Genomic DNA, 22349 nt, shown 5'->3' on the forward strand with positions numbered 1-22349 from the left:
ACAAATTAATTCAATCTGTATCGTTTAGAAAAGTTTAAATTGCCTCTGTATCTGACCTCCAAAAATCAGTGACCTTTTCCTTGCTAACAGAATTTAAGACCTTGCAAACAACATCAAAAGCTAATATATCATGATCGCTAGTTCCTAGTTTTCCTAGACCCGTCAAATCAAAAACATTGCTTGGATCAAATCTAAAGACAATGGATCAGAACTCAAGACAGTTGGAATGTATGTACTCATGCAAAGTAAAGCTGAACTTTTCATGCAGAACAGATTTAAAGGGAGTGTGTAGTGTTCCTATCTTTCCTTATAGCTGGGTGCTGTTACAGATGATAACAGAACATCAGTGCAACAACATGTGGACTGTGAGTGCAATTGCTCCTACTAAAGAGTTTGAATGGGTAACTTTCTTACTAACTTGAGAATATATTGTTACTCACACATCAAGTCCTGCTGGTGGTGATTTCAACAAATTCTATATGCCATGGTGTAGATATGAACATTACAAAGCATCCAGCTCCTTTGCATCTCATAGGCACTTTGAATTTCTTCCATTCATAGGCAGCTACAGGAGGGGGTGGAGGCTCCCCATGCTCAACCAATACTTGCTTAGAGCAACCGAGAAAAGTGGTTGCAATCAACAAGTTATTTAGGGCAGAAAAGCAGTCATAGTTTCATGATTTTCCTGTAGTAATAAAGTCATGTTGTTTTGCCTTCTACCTATACCCCATGGCTGGCCACCATTATCTGTCAGTGATCCCAAAAAACTTGGAAAGAAAAAAAATACATCTGTAAAGAAAGTAAAGTTCAGAAACAATGAGAAAGTAATCAGAGATCATGCTCTCAACTTTAGTCAAAATACCAACGAATAAGGATGTGCCACCAACCTACTCACAAGGGCAATATCAATGGCTATTTTAGCACACTTCAGGGTGTACGTGTCACACAGCAGCCACAGCCCAATGCAGGAAGTGCTGTAATATTGACTTTCATAATCGGCCTCGCTGGAAATGTTTTGAACAATTTATTGGCCATAGCTAGGGGCCATAATATCGTGCTACACTTTGCCCCGTGTTTTTCATGGGGAATAGACAGTTTTGTTCATGCGAAGGAGTGAGTTGGCTTGTGGTGTGTTTTACTTACCTAAATGTTACGGTGACATTTGACCTACTTTTCTTGAACGACTGGGATAATAGTTCGCATAACTTTGCCGATCATTTACTGACTGGCCTAATTAATTCGAGAGTGGAGCCAAAACAGTTTACTCCATGGAACATTACCTTGAAACGTGCCAAACATGTTGACAAACAGGTGTTAGACAGGGGATGAGCTCACAGTTGTTTGGCAAGGTACCTGGGTTAGCAGCACATGTGCCGTAGTCTTTTGGGTAGGGATGTGTACTGCAGTTGTAATATACGTATAATGCATGCTATTCATTGTTAGGCAGTCTAGAAACGGAGCTTTGCCGAACGATGTTTGTTTCATAATATCGGAAGTTTTGTCATTTTAAAGATTGTAAGACAAATTAAATCTCTTTTCGTTTTATAACATAATATAGCTACTCTGTCATTTTCATCAGTATCATGACAATGTAAATTAAAAAAGTTGTCAGTATTTTGCATCCACAACTTCGAATTATTTTATAGCCAGACATGCAGATATACCAAAATATAAAAACCATCATCTGCCACAGAATTTTCCAGTAATCATGCTGATCACTTGAAGTCAACCATGGTTAAAACTTTAACTTTGTCTGCAGTGTTACGTTAAATATTCTCATATGATATATGGCAAGGAATGGCAAACTCATTATGTTGAGCTTTGGTGAATCAAAGACAGTATAATGATTCCCCAACATTTTCAGTTGCTATAATTTTCTTCGGTAAACATAGTTGTGTCAATTTCAAAGTTCAGTTTGTGAAGGGCTTCAGTATACATTACTGTACAATAGGTCTAAAATTATCTTGAACAATTCATGCAGTCATTAGATGAAATATTTTTCAGAGAGTTGATACTTAGTCATCTTCTGAGCATCATCAGTCAACAGGTTGTCTCAGTGGGTCTCAAAATTAGCCTAACAATAAACTAATGATTTAAGGAAAAAATTTGGCTGTTAGTTGTCAAAGTATTTCACAATGGGGGGATTCCATATTGGTGGGGTATGAGACTGAGTACCTAAATCAGAATGATGTACATGACATTAAAAAGGCATGTCGTACAGGAAGATTAGTCCAAACTCGAAAAAGTAGAAAAAACAGTAGAATATTCACTCCCTTTTCCTATTTTTCTGTATTTAAGCCACAACATATGGATCACACTAACAAATGCAAATTTACAGTCTTTTAAAATCGCGATTGGTGGGGTATGAGTACACTTAAGTCTTTTACACTTGAGTCTTTTAAGTTTGCCATTGAATCAGCATGTTGTAAGGGAATTAATAAACATGCCATAGAGGATATTTATCTGTACTCTAAACAGTAGAAAAACTCTACTTTTGGCCTATCCCTTCTTCTATTTTTTGTACATTTAATCAATGAATAAATTATGTTGATCTAATTTAATACAATTTAAAGTCTATTAAAGTTTGTCTCTGGTGTAGTGGAATGCAAAATCAACATGCTATAAGGAACATCAGGACAGTTTGCTTTTACTTTTCTCAATTGAAAAGTGTATTCACTTGACTCTCTAAGATGACTTTAAATGCAAGGCTAACACTCTAGTTGTGCATTTATAGTATTAGAAATTTAGCTACTGCCAGCAGAGTAAGACCAAAACTTGGAAACATTTGGTCAAACTAAAATTGTTGAAATAATTTAAATTAATGCCCAATATTGTAGCAACAGCACCTCAATTGCATCAGTTGCATCTCAATTGAAAGTTTATACAGTAAATGATTTGATTTGACAAACTAAGTCACAGTTTGTCTGTCCCTCTTCGAAATAGGTTCCCGTCCCTCATAGGAAAAGGTGTCCATCCCTAACAGACATTTGATGCCCTCCCCATTATGATCTTGATGTGATTAAGTGCTTGTTTATGGTTGATAATTAAGATGTACCTTTCCTGTTTTATGTTTGTTCAAATATATTAGGAAATATAACTTTTGAGTGTTAATAAATTGTCACATACTGTGAAAACAATTTCAGTATAAGTGTCCATCTCATAGAGTATCTGACTATATTAGCCAGATAGGAAGACTGTTTGTCCTGGATATTGGAGCATTGTGGCATAACAATTGTATATAATGTAAAATCATTTGTCAGTGACTTGATTTGTTGTTGCCAACAACTGAGTATAAACATATATCAATGTTCAAAGGAGCTGGAACACTCTTATCTTCTCATTCTGACTAAATTTTGAAATCAATTTGACTGACTTGCTGATACATCAGTTGTGTAGTTTTTTGACATTTCTGTTGTTCCTGGTTGCATGCTATATGGCAGAACAGGCTCACTGCATGCTACAGTATATGGCAGAACAGGCTCACTGCATGCTATATGGCAGAACAGGCTCACTGCATGCTATATGGCAGAACAGGCATACTGTATGCATGCTACATGGCAGAACAGGCTCACTGCATGCTATATGGCAGAACAGGCTCACTGCATGTTATATGGCAGAACAGGCTCACTGTATGCATGCTACATGGCAGAACAGGCTCACTGCATGCTATATGGCAGAACAGGCTCACTGTATGCTATATGGCAGAACAGGCTCACTGTATGCTATATGGCAGAACAGGCTCACTGCATAACAGGCTCACTTCATGCTACATGGCAGAACAGGCTCACTGCATGCTATATTGCAGAACAGGCTCACTGTATGCATGCTATATGGCAGAACAGGCTCACTGTATGCTATATGGCAGAACAGGCTCACTGCATAACAGGCTCACTTCATGCTACATGGCAGAACAGGCTCACTGCATGCTATATGGCAGAACAGGCTCACTGTATGCTATATGGCAGAACAGGCTCACTGTATGCATGCAATATGACAGAACGCTCACTGCTTTTATCTGGCAATGATGATCTAATTCAGTGAAATGTTATGTTGGTTTCTTACATTTCCAGTCGTATGTTCATTTGCTTTGTTTTATGATTTCATTTCTTTTGATTATTTCTGCTTCCTTCCCATACAGTGTGAGATACCAGATGGTGGTATTATCCCTAAGTCTTTTTATCGTTCAGCTGAAGAGATATACAGCCCAGATGAACTACCACTATGTTCAGAAACTGTTTACAAACTCAGCATCTTACAGAAAGGCGTTCCTCATGAGGTGAGCTCACCTCAACAATATTGTCTTGGGCATTATGCAAGGTGTTTACAAGACAAAACACACTTGGATGCTCATTGTTGATTAAGACATGTATGCCAACTAATATATTATTACGATGCATATGATTGCATCCATGTAGTAACTCATCACCTACAATTTTCTGTACTCATCGCACACTCAGAGCAAATCAAACACTGCGCTTACACACCTGGCTTTGAATTTGTACTGGTGGAGACCTTGTAATCATACCCAGGACTCGGTACTCATACAATTGCTTATTACTTCTTTTATTCAAACACCAATGTAACTTTGTCCCCAGTTTACTATAAGTAAAGATAATTGACTGCATATATGTTATGTTTTCATGCAGCAATATAATAACTGTATTAGCATGAGTACCTTCTAAAACTTAATAACTTCAATAGTGAAGTTTGCATGAAATCCATAATTGGCATGTGGATCCAACATAATGAGTGCAACAACCCTATCATTTTTTCAAAGATCAAAGGGCATTTGAGGTCACCAAATGTCTGAAAAGTAGTAGTTATGAACTTCAAAAACAAAGGTTGGATGATTGTCATACTTGACATGTGGTTCCAACTTTGTGATAACAAGACCCCTATTGTTTTCTTACTTTGTAGAGGTTAAAGGTCATTTGGTGTCACCAATGTGCAAAGTCTGAAAACTTACTGTGCACAATCACTCCAAAGGCAAAGCTTGGATAATGGTTGTAGGTATTGTGTATATTCAAATTAGTGAGTACTTGAACTATATTGTTGTTTGTGGGGGGTCAAGGTCATTTTTTGGTCTCGCATAAACTTGGCAAGTAATTACTAAGAACATAGTCTTTCTGGTTCATTCCATAAGGGAAATTCTTTGATATGAAAATTATATCATGGAATTGACTTCACTAAAAGCTTGCATTCATTTGCAAACATTGAAGCTTATTGTGTATTAGGTACTTGACTGACATTAATGGTTGTCAAGAAGAGAGGTCTGAATTTGCTATCCAATGCCACACTACTAACAATCAACTGAAAGATGCTGGTTTAAAGTAAATAAGATTGTAAGGGTACTTTCTGATCTTGCAGGTGCTTGTTCATGTAACAGAGGCTCAGCAGGTCCTTACATGGGACTTTGACGTACTACGAGGTGATGTTACCTTCGCTGTTCTCTTTTCCAAGAGACCACTGACAGTTCTAAAGGAAGTTAACCATGCAATAACATCTCACCATCCAGCTCAAGGGGTCAGCAATACCATTGTCTTTGATAAATCCATGGTATGCGGTGTCAACTATAACTTTGTGGAGCAACCACTAGTGTGCAAGGCTGGGGAAAGTATGCAGGTGAGAGCATAAAATAAATACAATCTCAATTACCGGGCCTAATGTAGTCATTGATTATAGCATTGTGCGGGATCATGGTAGTCAAGTGAGTCCCGGTATCCCGATCCCGGTATTGACTAGTCCTGATCACAGTGCAATGTGTTAATACTACCGGGAGTGGGAAAACAACCAGTTATTACATTCGTTTTGGTACATACCCCGGAATCCCGGACTTAATAAAAATATCTACGTGTTACTATTTGAAAAAAGGAAAGAAAACACACTTTTTCTGGTTTCTGTGTTCTGAGTTTGAAAAACATTCTGATCAATTTACGTACTGGCCTAGACCTATAATTTAACGAATCAACTTTTCACTTAGTAATTGGACCTAGGCTACCCCAAATATCTAACGTTACTTGGGCTCAGCATGTTGCGGGACCTCAGAGTTATTCTGAAATTTTCGTTATTTATTCTCCCTTCATACGAAGGTTGTGAAGGTTCCCATGTATAAAATCTTACAACATGTATTTCACCTCATTTTGATATAATAATTCTAACAATTTAATAAATTTTGAGCCAAAACCACAGGGAGTATATCCAGCTTAAATCCATCTTTGCCCGTGTACTGTATGTTATTATAGCCAGGCCTAGGGTACGGTGCTGGTACACACAGTGCAGTACGGTACTTGAGATGTGATGCTGTAATGGAATGGATTTGTTATTGCGGAGGGTTCCACTTTGTCATTTATAGTTATCTTTGGCTACTTTTTGGTTTAAATGAATATCGTAACCTATGCATTCATAATTGTGTGTGTGTGTGTGCATTTGTACGCCCAGTTTGTAAACACGATATCTCAAGAAGGGAATGTTGTGGAAATGTGGAAACCTTGTAAACACGATTTCTCAAGAAGGGAATGTTGGACCAACTTCATATTTGGTGTGTAGATGTACCACATTAAGTACAAGAAGCCTGTTGTTTTCTGTGGAGGTCAAAGGTCATTTAGGGTCACCAGTGGTCAAAATGTGAAAACCTTGTAAACACGATATCTCAAGAAAGGAAGCTTGGGCAGAACTCATATCTGGTGTGTAGAAGTACCACATTGGGTACAGGAAGCCTATTGTTTTCTGTGGAGGTCAAAGGTCATTTAGGGTCACTAGGGGTCAAAATGTGAAACCTTGTAAACACGATATCTCAAGTAAGGAAGCTTGGGCAAACCTCATATTTAGTGTGTAAACGTGCCACATTAAGCACAAGAAGCCAATTGTTTTCTGTGGAGGTCAAAGGTCATTTAGAGTTACTAGGGGACAAATTGTCAAAACCTTGTAAACACGATATCTTGGTCGGACCAATTCATATTTAGTGTGTAGACGTACCACATTGAGTACAGGAAGCCTAATTTTTTTGGTGGAGGTCAAAGGTCATTTGGGGACAACAGGTCAAATCGTGACAACCTTGTAAACATGATATTGCAAGAATCCACAGATCTCATATTGGTTTGAAGATGTACCATTTTACATTTAAGGAGCCTATTATTGCTTTTGGTGGAGGTCAAAGGTCATTTGAGGTCAGCAATTGCCAAACACTTACTTCACTCCCCTCTTACCTGTCTCTTCACACTAACACATCTTCCTAAACATAATATCGTAAGGGAAGCTTGGACAGATCGCATATTTGGTATGTAATTGTACCACATTGAGTACAAGAAGCCTTAATGTTGTGAGCGCAGGTCAATGGTCAGAGTTCACCAGGCGTCAGATTGTGAAACCATATTTTACACAATATTTCAACAAGGACTGATGTCATATTTAGTATGTTGATGTATCTATCACATTAAGTACAAGAAGCTTGTTGTTGAGGTCAATGGTCATTTCAGGACAGCCTTTGTCATTGTGAATTAATTGTTTGTCACATCGCACTGCTAATCACTGTATTACTAATATCAAGTATGTTGTACACCATCACTGTACATTACGTCAGATTCATGGAGAAAATAGGTGAATGTTACATCATAGAAACCACTATGCATTTTTGCATTCTGGTTTTAAGTTTTAAAAACTTTTTGTACGAAAGATGGATATTGTACTTATTGAAAGTATATTTTCTGAAGAAAACAACAGCTGATTAACGATATTAATAATTCTGTACTATTCTCATGTATATAGTTTATAATCCCGTATTTACATAGCCCCTATGGTACATTCTTCTTGTCTGAAGTTCCAAACACATTGTGACATGTTGATAGTTGAAAACTTTGCATTGTGAACCCTATTCCAATATCATGGAATAGTGGGGAATCCCCAATTTTGTGTTTGTGTACGGATTACAGGTTTTATCCACGTGCGAACATATTAATCTAATATCGTACGTCGAGTATGATTGAAGGATAGTGTGGGGTGCTTTTTACCAAGGTTTGTGCTTTTCTTTTTGAAAGTCTTATGTTAAAAAATAAAGGCCTTCTAAAAAATAAAGCGTGTTATTTTGGATGATTTTCTTTTGAGAACCGTGTGTGTAAGAGTATGTAGTTGGCCTAGGCTATGTCATTTGAATGAATGACATTGACAGTCTCATAACTCTTTGCACCTTCACATATACATGATGTTAAATATATGCTAGTTTATAGCAGATCATTCTGTTAAAATGGTAACAGGTGCTATTTTTCAGTTCCACTATACAGGAGGTGCAAGGGTAGGTGAGCCTTGGTCTTTTGTTGGAAGGTCTAAATATGTGATGTTGCTGAAATAAATACTAAACACATCCTATAATGAAGTGGCTTAAAATAAATTCAAAGAACCATTTTAACTCAAGCAACTGGACAACATTTTGGCTATTGCTCACAATAGCAATCCAACTAAACCTCTCAAATCCATGTGGGATATTAGTTTACAGCACATTTATAATGTAAAACTCCAAAGTCACATGATCAAAGGAGGTCAAAGTTCGCCAAATGTTTGTGCAAATTGTGTCACGAACTCCTCCCTAACCATAAAGCCAATGGGCAACAAACTTGATGGGTAAGTTCCTTGGCATGGGATGTGTTGTTCTCCAGGATGTATAATATCGTGTATGATATCAGGATGTATGATGTATGATATCAGGATGTATCATATCATAGGTCAAATAACATGGGTAAGTTCCTTGGCATGGGATGTGTTGTTCTCCAGGATGTATGATATCATGGGTGATATCAGGATGTATGATATCAGGATGTATGATGTCATAGGTCAAATAACATAAAACAGCATTTTGGCCATGACGTTTAAATAAAAATGGCCATAGCCAGCAACTTATGTAGGATACTTGACTCAAGTTCACATTGCAATAATTAATGTCAAAGGTCACATGGTCAATGGTGGTAGGGTGTGAAACTTTGTGCACATACCACAATGGCTGAAATCTTGCCACAAACTTCTCTTTAATGTTAAAGGGATATTCATGTGGCTGAAAGTGATTGCTAAACAATGTTGCTACAAGTCAAAGTTTAAGAAAAAAAACTGCTCTTTTGCCTATTATGAACATAAAAATATTACAAAATAAGTGAAAGCATCATACGTATAGTAATGAGTGTTTCCATGAATATTGTTTGAATGAATGTTCAGAGTGCATTAATTAATGTAAAATATCACTATTTACCTGGCTCCAGAATAATGATGACATCATAGTGGCCATAGATCTGCAACCCTGATCTGAATGCCTACATGTTTTTCTTTTATGCTGTTCACAATCACAATCCCCTTTGACAGTGTAGTTGAAAATGCTTGACTAACCACGTTTTATTTCAAATAATGAAGTAGCCTTGAGGTGAAAAGATTCACAATTTTCTCATTGCCTACTCGTGTCAGTAACCACTTGTAAATGAGCTGGCTGATGAAACACTGCAAACTGAATGTAATAATTAATTATTTTTCATAAATTTTCACTACAAAAGTTGCTTTAATTAAATAAAAGAGCCATTCTATAATGACCAAACTTCTTCAACGAAAGAATCAGTTGTGTTCCACTCTAAGAGACCATTGATGTTCACACTGTCATATGCACACATTTTAAAGGACCAGTTGTGTTCCACTCTAAGAGACCATTGATGTTCACACTACCCTACGCACACATTTGAAAGAATCAGTTGTGTTCCACTAAAGATAACAACTGATGTTCAAACTACCCTATGCAGACATTTGAAAGAATCAGTTGTGTTCCACTCTAAGATAACACTAATGTTCAAACTACCCTACGCACACATTTGAAAGAATCAGTTGTGTTCCACTCTAAGATAACATTGATGTTCAAACTAACCTATGCACACATTTGAAAGAATCAGTTGTGTTCCACTCTAAGATAACACTGATGTTCAAACTAACCTATGCACACATTTGAAAGAATCAGTTGTGTTCCACTCTAAGATAACACTGATGTTCAAACTAACCTATGCACACATTTGAAAGGATCAGTTGTGTTCCACTCTAAGATAACACTGATGTTCAAACTACCCTATGCACACATTTGAAAGAATCAGTTGTGTTCCACTCTAAGATAACACTGATGTTCAAACTACCCTACGCACACATTTGAAAGAATCAGTTGTGTTCCACTCTAAGAGACCATTGATGTTCACACTGTCATATGAACACATTTGAAAGAATCAGTTGTGTTCCACTCTAAGATAACACTGATGTTCAAACTAACCTACGCACACATTTGAAAGAATCAGTTGTGTTCCACTCTAAGATAACTCTGATGTTCAAACTACCCTACGCACACCTTTTAAAGGATCAGGTGTGTTCCACTCTAAGATAACACTGATGTTCAAACTAACCTACGCACACCTTTGAAAGAATCAGTTGTGTTCCACTCTAAGATAACACTTATGTTCAAACTACCCTATGCACACATTTTAAAGGATCAGTTGTGTTCCACTCTAAGAGACCATTGATGTTCACACTGTCATATGAACACATTTGAAAGAATCAGTTGTGTTCCACTCTAAGATAACGCTGATGTTCAAACTAACCTATGCACACATTTGAAAGAATCAGTTGTGTTCCACTCTAAGATAACACTGATGTTCAAACTAACCTACGCACACATTTGAAAGAATCAGTTGTGTTCCACTCTAAGATAACACTGATGTTCAAACTAACCTATGCACACATTTGAAAGAATCAGTTGTGTTCCACTCTAAGATAACACTGATGTTCAAACTACCCTATGCACACATTTTAAAGGATCAGTTGTGTTCCACTCTAAGATAACACTGATGTTCAAACTAACCTATGCACACATTTGAAAGAATCAGTTGTGTTCCACTCTAAGATAACACTGATGTTCAAACTACCCTACGCACACATTTCAAAGAATCAGTTGTGTTCCACTCTAAGAGACCATTGATGTTCACACTGTCATATGAACACATTTGAAAGAATCAGTTGTGTTCCACTCTAAGATAACACTGATGTTCAAACTAACCTACACACACCTTTGAAAGAATCAGTTGTGTTCCACTCTAAGATAACACTGATGTTCAAACTACCCTACGCACACATTTTAAAGGATCAGTTGTGTTCCACTCTAAGAGACCATTGATGTTCACACTGTCATATGAACACATTTGAAAGAATCAGTTGTGTTCCACTCTAAGATAACACTGATGTTCAAACTAACCTACGCACACATTTGAAAGAATCAGTTGTGTTCCACTCTAAGATAGCACTGATGTTCAAACTAACCTACGCACACCTTTGAAAGAATCAGTTGTGTTCCACTCTAAGATAACACTGATGTTCAAACTACCCTACGCACACATTTTAAAGGATCAGTTGTGTTACATCTCTAAGATAACACCGATGTTCAAACTAACCTATGCACACATTTTAAAGAATCAGTTGTGTTCCACTCTAAGATAACACTGATGTTCAAACTAACCTACGCACACATTTGAAAGAATCAGTTGTGTTCCACTCTAAGATAACGCTGATGTTCAAACTAACCTACGCACACATTTGAAAGAATCAGTTGTGTTCCACTCTAAGATAACACTGATGTTCAAACTACCCTACGCACACATTTGAAAGGATCAGTTGTGTTCCATCTCTAAGATAACACCGATGTTCAAACTAACCTATGCACACATTTGAAAGAATCAGTTGTGTTCCACTAAAGATAACACTGATGTTCAAACTACCCTACGCACACATTTGAAAGAATCAGTTGTGTTCCACTCTAAGAGACCATTGATGTTCACACTGTCATATGAACTCATTTGAAAGAATCAGTTGTGTTCCACTCTAAGATAACACTGATGTTCAAACTAACCTACGCACACATTTGAAAGAATCAGTTGTGTTCCACTCTAAGATAACCCTGATGTTCAAACTAACCTATGCACACATTTGAAAGAATCAGTTGTGTTCCATCTCTAAGATAACACTGATGTTCAAACTACCCTATGCACACATTTGAAAGAATCAGTTGTGTTCCACTCTAAGATAACACTGATGTTCAAACTTCCCTATGCACACATTTGAAAGGATCAGTTGTGTTCCACACTATGAGACCATTGATGTCCACACTACTGTACGCACACCATTTAATGAATCAGTTGTGTTCCACTCTAAGATAACACTGATGTTCACACTACCCTACGGCACACATTTGAAAGGATCAGGTGTGTTCCACTCTAAGGATAACACTGATGTTCACACTACCATTACTTGACTGTTTAAGGAAAGTTATATTTTGAACTTGTACTATAGTCCTGTTTATTGGCCCAGAAGAATGGAATGACACAAATAGAAAGTTCAAAGAGTTGAACTGAAAAAGTAGTACATGTTTGTGGAACCATGTTTACATCTCAAGAAAGAGAAGGTGGGTTTTACCAGTTTTGTTTATTCCTGGCTGCTATGGATGGTGATGGTGTGTTTGTATGTGAAGCCTTGACTTATAAGCCCTGTAACTCCAAAATTGAAGTTTGAATGAACTCTATATTTGATATGTGAAGCCAACTTAGTAAGAACAAGAACCCTAGATACTATTTTGTGAAGGTCACTGGTCATGTGAGGTCAATAGAGGTCAAAGTCTGAAACCTTATAAACATGATAACTGAAAAAGTAAATGTTGAATTAAGTTCATACTCGCTATGTGGATCCACATTAGTAAGTACAAGAAACCAAGTGCTTTTTAAATGGTCAACATGTGTCTAAGTCTGAAATCCTTGTTAACATGATAACTCCAAAATTAAAGCTACAATTAATCTGTGAGTTCTCTGATGCTATCTTAAATTTCTATTTGTGAACATTGTGTGGTCAACTTCAGTTCACTGTTGTCTTGTGAAGGGGCTCAATATAAAATAGTTCTGAATGAAATTAGATCAAACTCACACAATTCTGTTACAAAATATGTCAATAATACTGCTGTATCATGCAAAAGTTCTAAGAGCTCTGTTCAAACTGACCAATTAAATTATCAGTGTTCTGTAATTGAAATCAAAGGAAATGTGTTTTGAAAACAAAATATATAAAACATGAAGGTCTGATTCTATGCAAATCGCAAGGTGGTATTATTGAGGGATCTGAGGTGGCTAGAACCTCCAAGACTGAGTACTTGGGAGTATGCATAGATGACAGTTTGACCTTTTCATGCCAAGTATCAAAGGTATTAAGCAAAGTGTATGATATAGTACATAGTTTGGCTTATGTTGTGTCTTTCTTTAACCAGAATGCTAAGGAAAATGTTTTCAATACTATTATTCTAACATTTGTGGTCTATGCCATGCCTGTCTGGTACCATTTTATTTTGCAAAAAGACCAAAAAAGAATTATAAAGTTTCTTAAATACACATCAACTATATAATTTATCATTCCCAATCTACTTGTAGAAAAAGTAAATGATGCTGCAAGAACTGAGTTTACAAGAATGGCTAATAAGATGAACATTGATCAGAATCACACTTTTTGTATACTGTACTAAAAAGTCTCCTGCACAAATCGAACAGAAATCTAAAAATCCCCACATTCCCCAAAATACAGAACACAACACAACAAATACAGAACACAAGTTTACAGAAACTCTTTTATATATTACCGTGCTGCTCTATACACTTATGCCGAGCACTAAGAATATCTGTTTTATGTTTTATTTATTATTTTATTTATATTTTATTTATTTTTATTTATATTACTTTATTATTTATTGTTTTTTTTATGTTTTATGTATTAACTTTTGTATACAGTGTAAATGTATTTTATATGAGATCCTATCATCGTAACTTGTTTTCCTTTTATATTAGTTATTCTTCCTGTTTACATATATTTTATCACTCCCCTTTATACATTTTATATTTATACTGGAATGAATAAATGAAATGAAACACACTCTAGCGCTGTTTATCCATTTACCCACACTGTGCTACATTAGGTCAATTGGTTATCTCAAATGGTCTCAAACTTGGGCTTATTTTCTGTGATATATACTTCATGATTTTGGCTAAATAGCAGTTAGTTGAGAACATATTCTACAGTTAAACAAATGTCATGTAACTCTCATTCATGAATAACAAGTATTATAGTGGTGGTTGGTGTCAGAGATGATTTGGTAAAAGAAAATGTCCATTTGCTGATACGTAGAACATCTATGTGTGTATATTTCACTTAGAAAGAATGTTCTTTCTTGATATTGATACTTTTTTAATAAAATCTCATTCTTACCAGTGAATTAATTGGATGATGCCCACAAGTGAGTGCTACAAGTAAGACCTGGAAATCTCTTCTGGTTCTCACTTAATTCTTCAACAAATTTAACTTACTTGCTATACATAAGTCAGATCGCTAAGTGGAATTTAGAACATATATGAGGCAAGGAATCTCAAATCCTTCATGTTTGTTATTTTTTTCTTGTTCATATATTTGCTGACTATTTTTTTTGTTTCTTTTGTTTCATTTCAGGGTTCTCATATTTGCCAAGCAGCTGGTTGGTATGTTCTACAGTGGAAGTATTACCAATCTGTACCATCCATGAACAGAGACCAGAAAGTCAGTCACCATAATAAGGTGGCAAAGGTCATATATTACCAAGAGGTACTGGCATCTGATGACTTTAGGTATGTTACCAAATTGAGATAGAACTAAATATATACCTGTTTGTATTATTAATATTTAAAACCTAAATATATTGAAACCTATGTAATGATGGTGTGAATGTGGGTGTAGTTGTGTATAATGCCTGCTTGTATACATGATATCTCAAGAGTGAAAATTGAATAGATCTTATTTTTGTTATGTGAATGTCCCATACTGAGGCCTAACTGTTAGAAACTTTGGAAACAAGATATCTCAACAAGGGATACTTTGCTACTGACTAGAAAAATCTGTTTCTTTTAGTGGAAGTAAAAGTTAACTTGAGGATAGCATAAACCTTGTAACACAATAGCTCAAGCAGGGAAGATCAGATTGATCTCATACGTGGTATATGGGTAGATGAATCCTATTGGTCGAAGTCAAAATACCATACATGGTCAGTGGAGGTCAAATGTAAAGCATAAACATAATACCTTAATGAAGGTAAATAAGGGTTGTTCTCACTTGGGTTGTTCTCAGTTGTAATAATGTACCATCTTCCCTCTCAGAATTCACTAGTACCATTGATTCCCTCTTCCATCCTGCTCCTCGGGAATCACTAGTACCATTGACTCCCTCTTCCATCCTGCCCCTCAGGGTACACAAGTACCATTGACTCCCTCTTCCATTCTGTCCCTCAGGTTACACTAGTACCATTGACTCCCTCTTCCATCCTGCCCCTCAGGGTACACCAGTACCATTGATTCCCTCTTCCATCCTGCTCCTCGGGAATCACTAGTACCATTGACTCCCTCTTCCATCCTGCTCCTCGGGAATCACTAGTACCATTGATTCCCTCTTCCATCCTGCTCCTCAGGGTACACTAGTACCATTGACTCTCTCTTCCATTCTGTCCCTCAGGTTACACTAGTACCATTAACTCCCTCTTCCATCCTATCCCTCAGGGTACACCAGTACCATTGACTCCCTCTTCCATCCTGCTCCTCGGGAATCACTAGTACCATTGATTCCCTCTTCCATCCTGCTCCTTAGGGTACACTAGTACCATTGACTCTCTCTTCCATTCTGTCCCTCAGGGTACACTAGTACCATTGATTCCCTCTTCCATCCTGCTCCTCGGGAATCACTAGTACCATTGATTCCCTCTTCCATCCTGCTCCTCGGGAATCACTAGTACCATTGATTCCCTCTTCCATCCTGCTCCTCAGGGTACACTAGTACCATTGACTCTCTCTTCCATTCTGTCCCTCAGGTTACACTAGTACCATTAACTCCCTCTTCCATCCTATCCCTCAGGGTACACCAGTACCATTGACTCCCTCTTCCATCCTGCTCCTCGGGAATCACTAGTACCATTGATTCCCTCTTCCATCCTGCTCCTCAGGGTACACTAGTACCATTGACTCTCTCTTCCATTCTGTCCCTCAGGTTACACTAGTACCATTAACTCCCTCTTCCATCCTATCCCTCAGGGTACACCAGTACCATTGACTCCCTCTTCCATCCTGCTCCTCGGGAATCACTAGTACCATTGACTCCCTCTTCCATCCTGCCTCTCATGGTGAACCTAGTACCATTGACGCCCTGTCCCATCCTGCCTCTCTAAAACAATTGTGTATTGGCATGTTTACAGGAAATTGATGCGAATCCTATTTCATTTCTATGCATTATGAAGTTTTTTTTCTTTCTTTTGCTTTCTTTCTGCAGAGGTTCCATGAGTAGCTTGCAATCTTGCCAGAGTGGTTTCTCATCTCTCTCCATTAGCACTACCTCTAGTAAGCACTCCCAGTCCAGCTCACATTCCAGCTCCCAGATATCCAGGTGACTGGCAGTCCAGAATGCACAGCTCTAGTTCTTCAATCCCCTATATAACTCTAAACACTGCCTACTGGAAAATGGTGAAGGTTTGCTCATAGTGGCCTGTGAACCAGTTTTGGTATCATGAAGTCATATGATAATTAGAAATTAACAGCTACTTGCATAGGTAAATCAAAGTGAAACTGGTATCTTTTGAATCTGCTGTGAGTAGCTAGTACAGTTAGGTCATATTCAGTGCAGAACTGGAGGGTGAAAAGCTCATATAAAGTGGGAACCATATTTCTCTAAGCACGGGAAGCCTTCTCTAACCAGCATGCTCTCTATAAATGTTCCTCACCCTGAAGCCAACTGCTGCTTTTACAAGTAGCACCGCAAGAGATCTTTGCATTTGTATTTGTAAAGTGATTGAATACCTTGACATTCTAAATGAGAGACATACCATATGATACCAAACCAAAATGAGAGCTATCCATTATCAGTTCTTGTCAAAAGTTTTTGCTGCATACTGGTAACACATGTTACATGAGCTCTTCCCCAGTGTCCTGAATTGTGTGTGTGTGTGTGTGGGGGGGGGTTGCATTTGATAAAGAATAAACAATTTTTGAGCAACTCAACTATCTCTGATGAATAAAAAAAGGCTAAATATTTGTGTATTAGTGAAATTTTAAAAATAAAATGCAAAGTTTATAGTGTGATAGAACACCTTGTAAATGTAATGACAGAATTACAACTGCTGCTGAAGCTTTAGCAACTCAGTTTTCTTACATACTTCTTTCCAAATGTGAACCATTATTCCTTATACATATACATCTCAGTTTTAAAATCACAGGGTTCTTTTATGTCTTTATCATTTTTACTTCCCTCTTTATTACACTATTTAAATTGTGTTGGAGCTAGACGATAAATGTTGACCTACACAGCTGGAACTGGCTCATGTATTAGTGAAATGTTATTTCAAGTTTAGGACTATCAAAAATATAGTTCTGTAATCAATTGTAATGATCTTGTGTTCTATGTGTTGGGAAGTTCATGCTCATTGGGATAAATGTATCAGCGTTTGGTAGCTAAAAAGGTATTTGGTTGCTGTCATAAACTGACCGTACAAAGTTTGTTAGCTGGCTGGATGAAAACTAAGAGAATTTGAAGCCTACTAACATGTAAACATCTTCCTGTCAGATTAAGTCTATCAGATAGCCCATACCTGTAAATGTACCTTGTATTCAGACTCTAAAGCATGACTCAAGTGCATGCCTTGGTACCCATATTCATGACCCCCCCCACACCCCACACCCACATCTTCCTGTCAGATTAAGTCTATCAGATAGCCCATACCTGTAAATGTACCTTGTATTCAGACTCTAAAGCATGACTCAAGTGCATGCCTTGGTACCCATATTCATGAATGTGACTCAAACCATAAATAAAAACTAGTGGTCATAGAGCATGACTATGTACTGATCTGCTACTATATGAATTGGTACTGATAGTCATGACTGGTACTCATACCCAGCATGGAACTTAGCATATGAAGTGTGATGGTAGTATTCTATGCCTAGTATCAAATGTAGCTTCAGAGTATGCATTTAATGATGGTAGTAAGCCCTGGTATGTTGTATAAACCAGACGGTTGTAAATTTGAAGTATATACAACCTGATGACTTCCTATGCTCCCACTCCCACACCCTTCCTGCTTGTTGCTTATGACTTCCTATGCTCCCTCCCCCACTACCACACCCTTCCTGCTTGTTGCTGATGACTTCCTATGCTCCCTCCCCCACTCCCACACCCTTCCTGCTTGTTGCTGATGACTTCCTATGCTCCCTCCCCCACTCCCACACCCTTCCTGCTTGTTGCTGATGACTTCCTATGCTCCCCCACTCCCACACCCTTCCTGCTTGTTGCTGATGACTTCCTATGCTCCCACTCCCACACCCTTCCTGCTTGTTGCTGATGACTTCCTATGTTCCCTCCCCCACTCCCACACCCTTCCTGCTTGTTGCTTATGTTTCCTTCAATAATTGTTTCAGTTTATAAATGTTTAAGTTAACAGTGTTTATTGCATTGGGACAGTGGGTATTCATTATGTGTCAACAGTTTTCACCATGTTGATATCAGAGTTGTCTTTCCACAGATGTGCAATTAATTGTTTGAATAGCAATTATGAAGACATTAAATCTACAGTGCAGCTGTGTAGGTCAATGAACACACAAAACCCAAGGAGACTCTTTGATTGGTTTTCAATCTTGTTGTGCATTCTACTGAGTAATTCAAACTTGTTTATAAGAGGAGTCTATTGATGGCCATTTCAGTTTTTTCAATCTTTTTATGTGTCTACAGAAAGTGTGTGGTGGATGATATGTTTACTTTGTTTTTAGGGTGTTGCGTGGATTAGCATAATATAAGTTTTCTTGCTTTCTATTCACATCTATTTATATATAATATATACGGGATGTTAAAGTTTAGGATATGTTTTGAAAATTGCCGTGTATTTATTGACACATATTCAGTATTTGTTAATATTTTTTCAAGTACAAAAGCACAGTTTTATAGGGTGATGGAATGACTAAAATGTAATTTTCAATGAAGAATATTCTCTTCTGTGATAATAATATATGCCAGCCCAGTTAAACATTGCTATTCATCTTACATGAATTATGTCAATTGGAGATAAGACTTATCTCTGAGGCCCATGATTTCTGTTCTTAGGAAGTATTTTAGTTTCTTACTTATCAAAACCTATGATTTATTGTTATTTCATGGTCAGTGTTCTCTTTGTTGATTGCATGATGTCTCTGAACATCATATGTCCCTGATGCACTTCTATTGATGGGTGTGACTCTTATTAACAAAATTTGGATATGCAACAGTATAAGATCCTATTTGGAGTAGGATAGTATTGTATAAGATCCTATTTGGAGTAGGATCGTATTGTACAAGATCCTATTTGGAGTAGGATAGTATTGTGTAAGATCCTATTTGGAGTAGGATTGTATTGTATAAGATCCTATTTGGAATAGGATAGTATTGTATAAGATCCTATTTGGAGTAGGATAGTATTGTATAAGATCCTATTTGGAGTAGGATAGTATTGTGTAAGATCCTATTTGGAGTAGGATTGTATTGTATAAGATCCTATTTGGAATAGGATAGTATTGTATAAGATCCTATTTGGAGTAGGATAGTATTGTATAAGATCCTATTTGGAGTAGGATAGTATTGTGTAAGATCCTATTTGGAGTAGGATAGTATTGTATAAGATCCTATTTGGAGTAGGATCGTATTGTATAAGATCCTATTTGGAGTAGGATAGTATTGTGTAAGATCCTATTTGGAGTAGGATTGTATTGTATAAGATCCTATTTGGAATAGGATAGTATTGTATAAGATCCTATTTGGAGTAGGATAGTATTGTATAAGATCCTATTTGGAGTAGGATAGTATTGTGTAAGATCCTATTTGGAGTAGGATAGTATTGTATAAGATCCTATTTGGAGTAGGATCGTATTGTATAAGATCCTATTTGGAGTAGGATCGTATTGTATAAGATCCTATTTGGAGTAGGATAGTATTGTGTAAGATCCTATTTGGAGTAGGATAGTATTGTATAAGATCCTATTTGGAGTAGGATAGTATTGTATAAGATCCTATTTGGAGTAGGATAGTATTGTATAAGATCCTATTTGGAGTAGGATAGTATTGTGTAAGATCCTATTTGGAGTAGGATAGTATTGTATAAGATCCTATTTGGAGTAGGATAGTATTGTATAAGATCCTATTTGGAGTAGGATAGTATTGTGTAAGATCCTATTTGGAGTAGGATAGTATTGTATAAGATCCTATTTGGAGTAGGATAGTATTGTATAATATCCTATTTGGAATAGGATAGTATTGTGTAAGATCCTATTTGGAGTAGGATAGTATTGTGTAAGATCCTATTTGGAGTAGGATAGTATTGTATAAGATCCTATTTGGAGTAGGATAGTATTGTGTAAGATCCTATTTGGAGTAGGATAGTATTGTGTAAGATCCTATTTGGAGTAGGATAGTATTGTATAAGATCCTATTTGGAGTAGGATAGTATTGTATAAGATCCTATTTGGAGTAGGATCGTATTGTATAAGATCCTATTTGGAGTAGGATAGTATTGTGTAAGATCCTATTTGGAGTAGGATAGTATTGTATAAGATCCTATTTGGAGTAGGATAGTATTGTATAAGATCCTATTTGGAGTAGGATAGTATTGTGTAAGATCCTATTTGGAGTAGGATAGTATTGTATAAGATCCTATTTGGAGTAGGATAGTATTGTATAATATCCTATTTGGAATAGGATAGTATTGTGTAAGATCCTATTTGGAGTAGGATAGTATTGTGTAAGATCCTATTTGGAGTAGGATAGTATTGTATAAGATCCTATTTGGAGTAGGATAGTATTGTGTAAGATCCTATTTGGAGTAGGATTGTATTGTATAAGATCCTACTTGGAGTAGGAAAGTATTGTTTTTATAGTTTAAGGATGAGCTATAATAGGATGATATAATTGCAATGAGTTTTAATTTCAGCATAATTTGGGTTGAATGGTACGGAAGAGAAATGAAGCTATGAAGAAGTGAATTGAAGCTATGAAGTATACTTCATCAGCTGGTACTTGCATGACACATGGTATGTAAGATAATGGTTGGAGAGGGTAAGGAAGAGAAATGAAGAAGTGAATTGAAGCTATGAAGTATACTTCATGAGCTGTTTCTTGCATGAATCATGGGATGTAAGATGTTGTGTGAGGTATTATGTTTGTCAAGAATTGGGGACAACTACAACAGCCTTAGGTTTGGACTACATGTATTTCATTTATTTAAAACTTAAATTGCATTTTCTATTTTCAAATCTCAAATATGAGTTAAATTATCTTGTACATCCTAGCCTGTTGTTATTTTACATCAAACTAATAATATTGCATGGTGTTCCTCAACCAGTTAATATAATATAATTCTTATGGGATATAATAATCCAATATAATAATATGAAAATTGGTATCACTCAGATTTGTTATTCTTTTCCCAATTAGTATTGTTTTTGATTCCTTGCTGAAGGCACAAGGAATCTTATCCCATGGTGACGGCATATGTGTGTGTTATACCTTAGCTTATAAAGTATAACATGGTAACTCAAAAAGTACATGGCGAATTGAAATTAGTGAAGTTATGATAAATTTGTAAACACGATAACTCACAAAGTGAAGCTTGGATGAAGTTAATACTTGATATGTAAATCCCCCTGTCAAGGTCGAGCAAGGTCAAGAATGCTTTTGAAATTGGTAAAGGTAAAAGGTCATTTTAAGTCAACATAGGTCAAAAGTCTGAAAAACTTGTAAACCTATAACTGCAGAAATAAAGCTTGGATGAAATTCATACATGGTATGTAGATCCACAGGAGTAAGCACAAGAACCATATCCAGGTCAACATAGCACAAAGCTTCAATCAACTTCATACTTGGTATGTGGATGCATCTTATTGAGTGCAAGAACCATATTTTCTGTGGAGGTCACATGTCATTGAATTAAACAGAGACTAAAGTCTGAAAACATTCTAACCAATAACTGCAAAAATAAAGCCTGCATGTACTTTCTGGGGATACAGATTCACTGTAGTTTGATTGGGTAGATAACAATGTTGGAGGTTGTCTTAACCCTCACATCAAACTGTGCAAAGTTGAAACAGTTGTTTCCTGCGGCACTTAAGTGCACCTCGTCTATGTGCCCCCTGGGATCCTGCCACAGGAGACCTAGTCCGCTGTCCTGTGGACAGGGTTTGCTGAAGGATCCTTTAGGAAAATCAATCCGCATCTAGGAATATCATTTCGCAGGACAG

General features: G+C 36.9%; 1 protein-coding gene across 2 annotated transcripts in view; it reads left to right on the forward strand.

Moving 5' to 3' along the window:
* LOC139959365 (SEC14-like protein 5) overlaps positions 1-21514 on the forward strand; it is a 96198-nt gene extending 74684 nt beyond the window's left edge. For both annotated transcript variants that reach the window (XM_071956911.1, XM_071956912.1), the window contains 4 exons: positions 4139-4276; positions 5368-5622; positions 14533-14687; positions 16372-21514. In XM_071956911.1, the coding sequence (XP_071813012.1) occupies positions 4139-4276; positions 5368-5622; positions 14533-14687; positions 16372-16489 (666 nt within the window). In that variant the 3' untranslated portion in view covers positions 16490-21514. The remainder of the gene's footprint in view (positions 1-4138; positions 4277-5367; positions 5623-14532; positions 14688-16371) is intronic.
* The last annotated feature ends 835 nt before the right edge of the window (positions 21515-22349 follow it).

This window comes from Apostichopus japonicus, chromosome 19 (genome assembly GCF_037975245.1).
Source record: "Apostichopus japonicus isolate 1M-3 chromosome 19, ASM3797524v1, whole genome shotgun sequence".
Classification (NCBI taxonomy): domain Eukaryota; kingdom Metazoa; phylum Echinodermata; class Holothuroidea; order Aspidochirotida; family Stichopodidae; genus Apostichopus; species Apostichopus japonicus.